General features: G+C 43.2%; 1 protein-coding gene across 10 annotated transcripts in view; it reads left to right on the top strand.

The window, feature by feature from the left end:
- The window catches only part of EPHA5 (EPH receptor A5), a 210644-nt gene that overhangs the window by 176860 nt on the left and 21314 nt on the right, over nt 1-12470 (top strand). For all 10 annotated transcript variants that reach the window (XM_040597106.1, XM_040597105.1, XM_040597096.1 and 7 more), the window contains 5 exons: nt 3620-3687; nt 5124-5249; nt 6312-6497; nt 10942-11003; nt 11818-12027. In XM_040597106.1, coding sequence (XP_040453040.1) covers nt 3620-3687; nt 5124-5249; nt 6312-6497; nt 10942-11003; nt 11818-12027 — 652 coding nt within the window. The remainder of the gene's footprint in view (nt 1-3619; nt 3688-5123; nt 5250-6311; nt 6498-10941; nt 11004-11817; nt 12028-12470) is intronic.

Raw genomic sequence — 12470 nt, 5'->3', positions numbered from 1 at the left:
GTGGGCATTGGCTTCCCAGCTGGATTCTTCATCTTTCTACCTGTCCATTTTATATTTTATAAACCTATCTAGGGATCATTTTACAACTTCACTTTCATAATCTGCCCCATAAATATTTTACGAGCTGCCTGCCAATCTGCAAGTAGTTTTTAAATAAGACATGATGCCTTAAGAATATTTAAAGTCTCACTTTTTTTTTTTTCCTCTGATACGTTTATTGAAAAACACAGAACTGTGCAAGGAAGACATCTGCTTTCTGGATACAGAAACTGGGACAAATCCACAACAGGAATAAATGAGTTGAGATTCAGGTGTGCTGCTGAATTACATTAACGTTTTGGCTGAGTGTCTCCAGCTCAGTGGGAGATGAAGCGAGCATCAGGATCTTTATGCTTCCGTTGTACATGATACAGAAAAGATACAGAGAATCTATGGTTTGTACGATGACAATAAACTAAAGAATGAGTCTTCCATCAGGAAGCTTTTGACTCACAGCTTTTCCAATAAATATTAAGAGCAAATGCACATGCAGAAATGGATTATTGCACAAACAGGTGGGAGCGTTTTCTTCCCCCAGAATATATTGCAAAGGCACAATATTTAGATACTTTTATCTGCCAGTAAGATTCACGTAGTGAATCAGAACTCTTAATGTGAAAAAGCAGATTTTTATGAGTTTTAGTTGGGGAAGAAAGGAGAAAAAACTACTTGTGTGTGTTCCTTAAAGCATCTGAAGGTCAAGAAAGGCAGTAGTGCAGTTTAGCCTCAATCAGCTTCCACTTGGCTTGTTTCTCTGGATAGTTTAAGAAAGTGAGCATGCGAAGGGCAGAAGTGATTGCAACAGTCAGGTTTTGCAACAGGCTTTGTTAGTGACACCCAACTGTTCCTTGACAGTCGCAGTCCACTAGCTGCCATTTCACTTCAGTGTGTCTTGTCGAGTCTTGTTTTAACGATGCTTTGGGGGTCCCAGAGCCTGATTTCATATGCTAATGTGACTTGCCGCTGTATGTGTTTCCCGGCTTGACAGAGGGGGACAGCCAGAGCCAACTGGTTTGCATTGGCCCTTTGTGTGCCTGGGCAGTAAACATGGACTGTTATGCATCAAGGTGTGCTTGGATCACTGGATGTAAGCAATGGCATGTTCCCCATTTCTCTCTCCTCCATCTTTATATTCAAAGAATCAGGAGATGCAGGTAGTAAAAAAGATAATGTTCAAAAAGCTTACTTAGCTTTTATTTTTATTTAGAAGTAGTCCAAACATGAGGAAGAGATGAAGGCATTTGCTCTAAAAATGAACAGCAGAAATCTTGTGTATGTAATAGAAAGATGAATTGAAATATTTGTGTATTTTTAAGAGGAACATTGAGTTATATGCCTCAGTATGGAAAATAACTTCTGCGGAGAACTGATGTAACTTTCGGCAACTTGCAGCAGAAAAAATTGGGGTGGCCAGAAGTGAGAATTGATACTGATACTCCTATCTCTACTTTATATACGTAAGGGGGAGGCAGTATGATGAAGAAGGAGAAGAATCTGGTTTCACCCAGGGATTATGAACACCAAAATGTGCTTTGAGATGATGCTTACTCCCAGGGCTTCTGCATACACGTAGTGCTTAGTTTTTGAGTTAATTAGACAGGACCCCATCTCAGGAAATGCCGCTGCTGCTGCTAGAGCAAGGCAGTGAGTACCTACATGCGGACAACTGAGTAGTTTCTCCAAGCACGTCATTGCTGCTCTCATGGGTTTTGCATTCAAAGCGTGATGGTCTCAGCTTAGTTGCTGCTGCTGAAATCATGCCCTGCATGGATGGCATGGCTGCTAATCAAGTGCAATCTACTTACCTCCCTGCCTGTGTCCCCAGATCACCTGTCAGCCTCCCCCCTGGTCTTTTGTGCCTTGTCTCGATCCGTTCCCCTGCACTTGTACAACCTTTGCAGTGTTTTTCCCTCCTCTCCCCTTGGCATGGGTCTCCCCTTCTCCCCAAGGTAAGCTTGCGTGCCAGCTCCCCTTCCCCAGAGTAACCCTGTGAGCTCATGTTGCTTTTGCCCTCCTCAGCCCTGCAGTGTCCAGCTCTGTTGGGGCCAGCTCAGCAGCAGTGCGCACATCCCATCGTGTTGGGGCTTTTATTTGTAATCGTGATCGTTTCACAAATCTGGTGCCAAAATCCTGTAGCCAAAAGGCTGCTTGGCCCCTTGCATCTAGGCAGAAGAAGTTCCCTGTAATAGGACTTCATGCTGAGGGCATGTTTCATGCAGATGCCTATTACTGCCTCCTCTGGATTGCCGTTTTGTTTCTGCTAATTGTATGCTCCTCCTTGCTGTGTGTGCTCGCATCCCCCTATCTCAAAAATCGTGGGCAATGGAAAAGAAGACTCCCAAGTTTCTCAGCTTAAAGTGGCTTCTTGGTGACCTGAGGCTTTCTTTGAGGTGTACCAGCTAGCAATGCCACTGCACGCTGGCAGGCTTGCAGGTGCCTGTTGCAGGTTTTTCACTCTGCCAGGCAGTGTCCCTGTGTCTCATGTCCATGCAGTTTGCTTTAAGGATCATCCAGTTCCTGTATCCAGTTATCATATCAGGTCCTTGGAAAAACTGGTGTGTATATGTGCATCATACATACCTCATCCCATATTTGAAGATGTGTATATATGTGTGTGTATATTGCAGTTCTCCTTGCTTATGTAGTTACCCTGTGGCTTCCTACATGGTTGTCTAAGTGAAGCAGGTCTCAGAAATGCCACCAAAGCAGCCAGTTAATGTTAGTGCAATAACATCACCTAGAGAACCAGCGAGACGAGTCAGGGAAGAGCAGCCAAAGACTCATAGGAGGATGCCCTGGGGGAGATGTGATTGCCATATGACTGTGGTTGCAACTCCATGGTAAGATTCCGCAGCATCCTGGCACTGCCTAGTGCTGACATGGGAGCAAGGTAGTTCAGGCAGCGAGTGTGTGCCTTCTTCCATCTTTATTGCTGCTGGGAAGGGGGGTTGCGTGAATGGCAGCTCCCCTGCGTAAAGACGGGAGATGTGCAGGAAATCCCATCAGAGCCAGGAATACATAGGAGACCCTTGAAGGCAGTGAGGCAACAGGTTTGGGGTTTTCTAAACAATTATTTTGCATGTGTTTAAGGTGTTAATGTTTACATAAGGCTGTTTTCTAAAGTATTATTAAAGTTCTATGCAAACGACCAGTGGATGAAGAGGAGCATGCAATACATACAACATGGTGCCTGCAAAAGCTCTGCGGTCCGGGAGATCTTGCTTCTGCAGTTCTAATGTTTCATCCCATTCCCCTTCCATTGTCCTTCCTGTTCTTGCTTTTTTTTATTATTATTTCTTAATAATAGCTGAATTAGATGTATGGTAGAGTGGAATTGTTCAAAAGCATCTGTGGGATTTGGAAACACAAGTCCAATTGAAAATCAGTGGGCCTTGGGCCCTGAATCCCGTTAGGGAAATTGCAAGTAGTTTGATGAGCTAAAACTGGGTCAGCAGCAATACAGCCGCTAGAGAGGTTGGATTCGTTGTTGCTCTGGGGTTTTGTGCTTTGTGTGATTTGAAGTGAAGAGCGGGGTTCTGCCATACCAGAGACAAAAACACTGTTCTGGGTTTTTTTCCAGGCGATGTGGCTATAGCAAGGCTAAACAAGATCCAGAAGAAGAAAAGATGCATTTTCATAATGGCCACAGTGAGTAAAGATTGGACATGTATATATTTGGTTTTGGCACTCTGTGGTAACGAGAATACAACTGAGGGGGAGAGAGTTTTGAAAAAAAAAAAAAATTTAAAAAAAGTAATCTGGTTTTCCTGGTAATTCACAAAAGATCTGTTTGTTCTGTTACTCGGTAAGTCCCCACCTGCCCCTGCTTTAAGCCCTGTGGAGAACTGAATGTTTGGACTGTCCTTGTACGTGCCCAGCTATTCACACCTGTAAGCCTGCAGCAGATCTCTCTAGTGAGCCATTTTGTTTTACTCCTCTCTCTTTGCTGTGTGACTCAAGGTGCTATTAATTTTGCCTGGTCAGCACAAAACAGCTCTACATTTTTGTGGTCTGGATGCTTTGGTCCAGAATATCTGTTTAAAACCCTTGCTCCACCCTAGCCAGCCGTGAGGACCAAGCCCACAGCTACTCTTTGCCTTGGATGCCTCTGCTGAGGCATGAGGAACTTTTTGCGCCTAGGAAGCTTTCAGAGATGCTGTGTTAATGCCCTTATGTACAAAAAACCTCTGCGGTGATGCTAGAAAGTACCTCTCATGGTTACTGTCAGTCCTTCCGTGCATCCAAAGCCAGTGTTTGAAAAGCCTGCCTTCGCCAAGTGCTGCGGGATCTGGGGATGGGTAACAGCAGGGTGCTTTTTGGGGTGGAAAAGGCAAACGCATCTTGAGTGAAAGTCAGATTTCCATTAGTGCTATGTAATAAAGGCAGCAGGAAGCAAATCAATTAAGAGCCACAGTGTAATGTAGCTGTCTTATTAGACTGATGAGCAGTTCTTCGTGTGAGTAGCCTTAATGATTGTCAAAACAAACTTATAATATGGATAATGAAAATACTTTTTCCCCTCTCAAGTCCTGGAGAAAAAGCCTACTATTGATTGTATTTATACTGGTACAACCCACAGGCTTTGTTCTGCAAATATTCAGTTCATTTCAATCCCAGTAACTCCATCTGAAATAATGTGGCTGATTGATTAGCTAATATGTCAGTGGTAGGACATAATTTATTGCAACTCTCCATCAGCCCCCTTCCATCCAACTTGCTTTGCAAATTGTTCCCTTAACATTTTGCTTTTTGTACTTTTCCTCCTGGCATACCCTTTTCAGATCCAGAAAGGAGTCCTTTTGCAGCAGACCCCTGACCAGCCATTATGCAGTACCAAGAGGGACTTTTAGCGATGCATCATTCCAACTGAGCACTGTCATGTGCTTTTCTAAATGTGATGAAGTTGCACACGTGTCACATAGAAACTAAATGTCATTTTCCCGGAATGCTATTCATTTTTCCCGTAGAAACAGGTTTCCCTGCTGTAATGTTTTCCAGCAAAGCAGAGTGTAAGGGACACAAGTGTGTATTGCCCATCTTCTGTCATGCTATGTACCATTAATGCTCTTAATTTGTATTTGCAGTTAAGCTGCCTGGAGTAAGGACTTACATTGACCCACACACCTATGAGGACCCTAATCAAGCTGTCCATGAGTTTGCTAAGGAAATTGAAGCTTCATGCATAACCATTGAAAGAGTTATTGGAGCTGGTATGGAAACATATTTCATGACCCTGAGCAGTGTGGAGGGTTAGCTTTCTTAACACGAGAGATCTGGGAAGGGCCGTGAAATATTTGTGCTGTTAGGTACCCTGCAAGTGATGGGGAGCGTGTTCCAGCTGATGTCTGGGACAAACCTGTCATTGTCTGTGGTTTTAAAATTCAAGGACTGAACTGAAACCAGCAGAAAATGGTCATGTTTGGATCGAGCTGAGTTGTTTTGATGGATGCTAAGAAAAATGAGTCACTTCATGTTCAGGTTCTTTTCACCATTTTAACCTTTTTCTTCCCCCCCCCCCCCCCCCCCCCCCCCCCCCCGCCCTTAAGGTCAGTCTCAAAGCTAAAATTAAAAATAAGAAGTCATCTGGGAGAGAAAAAGCCCCACAAACAAAAGTTAAAAGCCTCTAACTTCCTTGGTTAAAAGAAGAAACTCCCATTTTCTTTCCAGTTAAGCTGGTTGGACTTGTATCCAACCTTAGGAATATTTTCTATCCTCTGAAATTGTGTTTTTGGAGGTAATTTACTGTTCACCAGAAAAAAAGAAGAAAAAAAAATCCATTTGGGTTACTTTTTAAAAAAGGTGGTCATAAAATCAGAAGCGGCTTATAGTCTATAAAAATATATGTTGCTGTGAAAGGCTAACAACACTCCATCTGTGTAACTTACCAAAGCAAGGTTAAGAAGCAAGTGGCTTGTATTTTACAGCATCTACACAGGGCGATGATGTAGGATGTGACAGGAGTCTTTCATCTAGTAGACGAAAACACGAAATGAGGAAAAAGCCCAATAGAATATAGAGTGTAGCTCTTTAAATACAGGAAAACTGCGTTTTTCTTCCTAGTTTTCTTCTGCTTAGGAATTATTTGGCTTGTGGTACACTGGCTATTTGAGATGGCGATCACTGTGATGTTCAGCTTTCCATATGCATGAGCATGGGGCAGCCCTGCGTGCTTTTGGTCAGCTGTCTATAGGGGCTGGGCTGCTGTAGGCAGACGCGCACTGTGTATTCCTTCGACGTGCTGTGATCCCATTCTTTCTGGTTCTTCTCTGAAGGGGAATTTGGTGAAGTCTGCAGCGGACGGCTGAAGCTGCAGGGAAAGCGCGAGTTTCCAGTGGCTATCAAAACGCTGAAGGTGGGCTACACGGAGAAACAGAGGCGAGATTTCTTGGGAGAAGCAAGCATCATGGGGCAGTTCGACCACCCCAACATCATCCACCTGGAAGGCGTTGTCACAAAAAGTAGGTGCAAGTTCCTGTGGTCTGTTGTCCTTGAACTCTGGCTGATGGGAGAGTTGGTTAAGGGAGGAAGACTTGGGCAGCTCACGTTTTGACTGCACCTTTCATAATTTCTCAAAAATCAGTGAACTCCCCTTGCCTAAAATGTCACACTTTGTAGGTCTGGCCAGGAGGTTCCCCAAAATTGTAAAGGGGGTTTGCACCCGAGAGATTTCATTGTTCTTCCAGGCAGAATGGATAGAAAATGGCTAAAATAATAAAATACATTAAGTCTCTGCAAACCTTGCCTCACCTAGGCATAATAAGAATGGGCTAAGAGGAAACCCCTCTTTAAAGGCCCCAGATTGAATGAGACAGAAAGAGGCAATGATATGCCTGGCCAGCCTTAGGCAGGGGGTGAGTGATGGAGACAGGAGTAAGGCTGGGATGTCTGAACACCAAGGGATTGTGCTGCCTGACTTCTGCCCTTGCAAGCAGTTCAGCAGCACCTACTGTCTGCAAAATGCAAGACCATTTTGAACACAGCAATGTCGAGCCACTAGCCAAGATTTTTGGAGCAGGCTTGCTTCTTATTCCTGCCTTTATTTGTTTACTTTTGAAACCACATGATCCCCAGGGTGAGCAAAGATGTGCCAAGAAGTGGGAAGTGATTTCCCTGGCAGGAAAATAGGGAGGATTCTGCTACCAAGGGTCTGGAAAAAAAACCAAAACCAAACAAAAAAACAACCACAATCCCTGATGATTTCCAGCCATCATCTTTTGAGAAACCACTGAAGCAAAACCCACAGGAGGGTAGTACTGAGCCTTGTGATCGCTCACAGAGGATGTGAGCAGGGAGGGAAGTTAGCTGAAGTTTTGCTTTCCAAAAGCAAGGAAGAAGAACGGTAGTGTAGCTGAAGGTGACAGGACTGTGTAAAAGCACGATTAAGACAAGCTCCCTCTAGGATCTGCTAGTGATGCTGATGGGAACAGTTGCCCCTGGTGCTAGCAAAGAGATTACGAGGGGGGTTGAGGGCTTGGGGAAAATGTGAAAGGGCTGGCAAAACATCCCAGCGTGAGAGTTTCTGAAGTCTGACTGCTCAGTTAGCAAAATAAGCTTCCATAGTTTTCCCAGCCCAGTTCTCCTCCAAATTACTGTATGCACTAAAGATAAGGGCAGGAGGAAAGGACGGCACATCTGAATGTGCCCAGCCCAAGCCTCTCCGGATGTTGGTGCTGTGCTGAGGCTGGAGGAAAGTTGCAGAGTTGTCATTACTCTTCCGTTTTAAAGCCTTGGAGGATCTACGTTATTTGCATCAAGGATTTTTTTTGTTGAAAACAACTACTCCTTTATTTTGAGACAATATTTTATTTGCATCAAGGATTTTTTGAAAACAACTACTCCTTTATTTTGAGATAATATTTTAAGTGTTTCAGGAAGTTTTTGCTAGCTGAAGTACAGTCCTGAAGTGTGAATGACTGTCTTCTCTCTTGTCTTCATGACTGGTAATGTCAGTGCTTAGCTACTACTGTTCAAATGCTGGTGTTTGGGACCGCGTGGCTGCTGTTAGTACCATTCGTCATTCATCAGTGGCAGTGTCTCCAAAATTAGTTCTTTTTCAGAGCTGCAATAGAGAAGGTACAGAGTTGCTAGCTGTTGTGTTCATATCCTGTAACCTACTCAAAATCAATGCTATTTTGCAATCAACAGCCTTTTCTTGCATTTCCTTGAAATTGCATTTCCTAAAACTTTTAAGAAAAGAAAAAAACAAACCAAGATAGGTTTCTCCCAAAAATTGAATAAATACCAAAATCTCTCGGGATCACCTTGTGTAGCCCTTAATACATAAAAGCTCGCGTTTCTAGCCCTGCAGGGATGTGGGATATTGGGCAGGAAGCGAGTGATGATTATACATCCATAAAAGCTGCTGCTGGCATGGGCTTGAGCCTTTCTGGTTGCCAGGGCCTCAGGGGATGAGCAGGAATTCCACTTTTAGAGAAGGATGCGCCTCCCTAGCAAGTTGCCTTTTATATAAAGTGGCTGTCTGCTCCAAATGCCATGGAAACACTGGGAGCTTTGCTTCTAAATTGAACTTGGGGTGACTGGAGTTTGGGTGCGAGGAGGTACACGCACCCTGAGCTCCTTCATAGCTCAGTAAATGCTTGCTTACTGCACTCAATGTTTTTTTCCATCAGGCATCTGGAGCATCTTCCCAGCTTTTTTCTTTCCTTTTAAATAGACCAAAACAAGCTTTATGAATCCCAAATTGTGCTTCTATCTCAAAGTATTGTTTAACTTATTTTTCCCTTCAGTGTTTCAGTCATTGGCCTAACATAGATTCTTATCTTTAGGGTAAAATGTCTTTGCTGCATCGTGATTTACTTTGGAAGTAAATTAAGTTAAATTGAATTAGGCCATTTTTAATTCTGAATGAGAATATCCACGTAGGGGCTTAATACCATTTAACTAATCTAGTTCAAATGCACACCTTAGTTAATTTGGATTAATCGTCTTCATTGTCCCCATGCAGACAAGCCCTTAGCTATTTCTGCTTTACAAAGGTAATGACAGTGCTGTTTTCATTCACCTACCTTTGGGTGCGCTGACAGTGTGCGCATTGCATTAGTACATTGATATGGATGACATCTACCCACATTTTATGGCCCCCTAATGCCAGTGGGAGGGAGCCCTGCTAACAGAGAATCAGCCCAGTGCTTTAGAAGGGCTGATGCTTGCTTTTAATTTACTTTGTTGAAAGTTACTCCATTTTTGTCTTTATTTCCATGCTCTTGGATATGGGGCTAATTTATTCCATGGTTACTGTCAACCTGCAGCAGTCAGATAATGAAACATAAGTGCCAGAAATCTTACTTTCTTTTCTCCGATGGCAACCAAAGGTGGGAGTCTGAAGGAGGTCCCCCAGGGTGGTGGCATAACAAGATGCCAGTCTCACTGCAGTGCTGCCTGGAAGTGTCAGAGATAAGGGACCCCATGATACAGTCAGAGGTTTAGTGTTTAAAAGCAAAAAAAAATTATAAACACATCGAGATATACCTGGGATTTTCCTTCCCTGCATAGCCACTGCCATGTTTCTCAACCTATAGCAACATCACCTGAGATCTCTCCTCCCTCCTGCGCGCAGCCACATTGTGGCTGTGTCCCTCGAAGATAGGGCCCATTACTTTGTTTGGGACTCAGCAATATTTTTCATGGCCCTGAGGAGTGTTTCTTATATCAAAAGTAATACTTTTTGCAAGCTTCGAGCTCAGACAGGAGCTGAGATGCTGACTTAGAAGAGTTGAAGCAGCGCAGGTCCCTCATGCTGCAAAGACAGTATCTGCACAACAATGAGTGTTTTGATTGACAAGTTCACAATTACCTTTATTATGTAGATAATTAAGCAGTAAATTAGGCAAATAGTTAAGGTAACAGGAAAGTGGGAAGATTAAGATCCATTTAAATGGTAGAACAAGCGCCGATTTTCAGGAGCATTTACCTTCATGCACATGTTATGACACACAGCAGCTCTCGTTGATCATTTCTATGAAAGACATTTATAATGCACTTTACAAATAATTGACAGCCCTTCTTTTGTCTGTGCTTCATGATAGCTAACAGAAATTGATTTAAAGAAAAAATAATTTACATGTTCTTCTAAGATTTCATTGAATTTACAAGGACTGGAGCACACCATATTAATTATTGCTGTGTCATTGTGGCAGGCTAGAGAGAAATTAGATATAAAAACTGAGCAAAAACTATATATAATTACCATTAAAATGACTCGGGCATGAAAATTAATCAAATGGATTTGGAGAGGCATTATTATTCCTGTCAACAATAGGAGACCAGGTCTTTTGTTAAGAACTTTTGGTTTGATTTCCACTCACACTCATTCCATACTTAACTTGCTTTTGCTGTGCAGCATAAATATTCCTTTTCTTACTTCCAGATGTGTTTACAAGGGTAGTCACATGGGATTATTTGAATTACAAGGGATGTAATCCCTTCCTTTTGTGGTCTTGGTTTTGGTGGTTACCACGCTCAGGTAGACACTTCAGATCATCCTGGTTGCTCCTGTTGGGCTCCCATTGCTACTTCAGGGTGTTGAAGCCATAGAGAAGAGTTAAAAGAGGACACTGTGTTCAATTTGGCCTCTGCAAGCTTTCAGCTTGTTCACGGAGATGAGGAGAAGGTTGTGCATCGGTTACAACCTCTTTCTCAAACATCTATCTGCTCTAGGGCTTGGTACACCAACCATTATATGGAGTTACCTTTTTTCCCCCCCCCACTTTGATTCCCCTGTTTCTGCATATATTCTGGCAAAAAGTATTGTCATCCTGCTGGGACAGCAGTGTAGATTTACTGTTGCTTGGCTGTATATTCACATTCAGATGCATTATGAAAAGACTGTTTTATTGTTCATGTTTTTTAAATGCTAACAAACTTGTGCACTTTTTTTCCCAGGCAAACCTGTAATGATAGTCACCGAATACATGGAGAACGGTTCTCTGGATACATTTTTAAAGGTAATACTTAGATCCTTTTTCCAGGGGTACCTTGTTTAACGTTTGGGTTCTTTGCATATGGTTAATAGTGATGAAAGTGTTTGCTGGGTGCTGGTCCAGCTGTTGATGCTGTCTGGAGGCAAAAGTAGCTCAGATGTGTTTAATCTATCTTTATACAGCATCATGAAGGACCTGGTTGGTGCGTTAATACAAACAGGTAATGAATTGGAGGGTACTATGTTTATTTTAGAAAGCAGTCTGCTGCGTGGAAATGATTAAGTTCTTCTGAGACATTTGATGTGTTTCAAGAGCACATCCACGCTGCATCATGGCAAACCCCAGACTTGTCAGGGTTTTTCCGTGAAACATAAGAGGCAGAGAAGGAAGGACAGGGGAAGTAGTTAGAAATGTTATGTAGCAACAAGGGGAAGAGCCCTCACCCCCAAATATTCACATGTGGACCCCTGGAGGTAGGATTTCCATGCAGCTTGATGCCATTCAGTTGGCTAACTCTGAGACAGTCCACCCCAGTGCCTTTACACACATACCTACATGTGTTCACTGCCAGTCGCAGTCTCTTTATCAGTCACCAGTGGAAATAGCTTGCTCCTTGATCTCCAGTTAAAAGAACAACATTTCCTTAGTTTTGTCTCTAGAGATCCTAATCCAAACAGTGAAACCTTGAAAAGCTTTGTGGTCAGAGCATGAGAGTAATGAATTATTAATTTTCCTGGGTTTCTTCCCTGGAGACTTGCCTTTGCATTTTTATTCATGCGCACACAGTGCTGAGGGTGCAGGGATTCTCAACTGATCAAATGGCTCCTTCCTTTTGCAGAAGAACGATGGACAGTTCACGGTCATTCAGCTGGTCGGGATGCTGCGAGGCATCGCATCAGGAATGAAGTACCTGTCTGACATGGGTTACGTACACAGAGATCTGGCTGCCAGGAACATCCTAATCAACAGCAACTTAGTCTGCAAGGTGTCAGACTTTGGCCTCTCCAGAGTCCTAGAAGATGACCCTGAAGCGGCGTACACAACCAGGGTGAGTTACAAGGATACCAAACTGATGGAGCTCAAGAGAGCTTTGCTCTCTAGCAGAGAGGTTTTTACAAACGCAGAGCCTCTAAACTGTGCATGAGGGTTTGGCCAGATGTTTCAAGTTTATCAGATTAATTTTGCAAACGCCTGTAAATTTTTAGTGGGAATGGCCACATAAGGCAGAACTTAACTAGTAACTTTTAAGTTCATGTTGGGGGCATGAGTCAAATACCAGACTCTGCAAAGCTACTGCACTCCTAGCTCTGTTCTGTCCTCTGGTCAATACCAAAGGGAGGAAAGAGCAAGAGCAAGTACTTTTCTTAGGCACCCAGGCAGAGATGTAAGCTATGGTCTTCTGGACGTTTTGACTCTTTTAAAACATTGGTAAGCTCGGAATGCCCATGGCAAATGATGCATATTGCCCTCAACGTTACCTTGTAACCTTCC

This window comes from Falco naumanni, chromosome 1, assembly GCF_017639655.2.
Source record: "Falco naumanni isolate bFalNau1 chromosome 1, bFalNau1.pat, whole genome shotgun sequence".
NCBI lineage: Eukaryota > Metazoa > Chordata > Aves > Falconiformes > Falconidae > Falco > Falco naumanni.
Note: the sequence above shows the minus strand (reverse complement) of the source record. Positions and strands in the feature narration are given on the sequence as shown.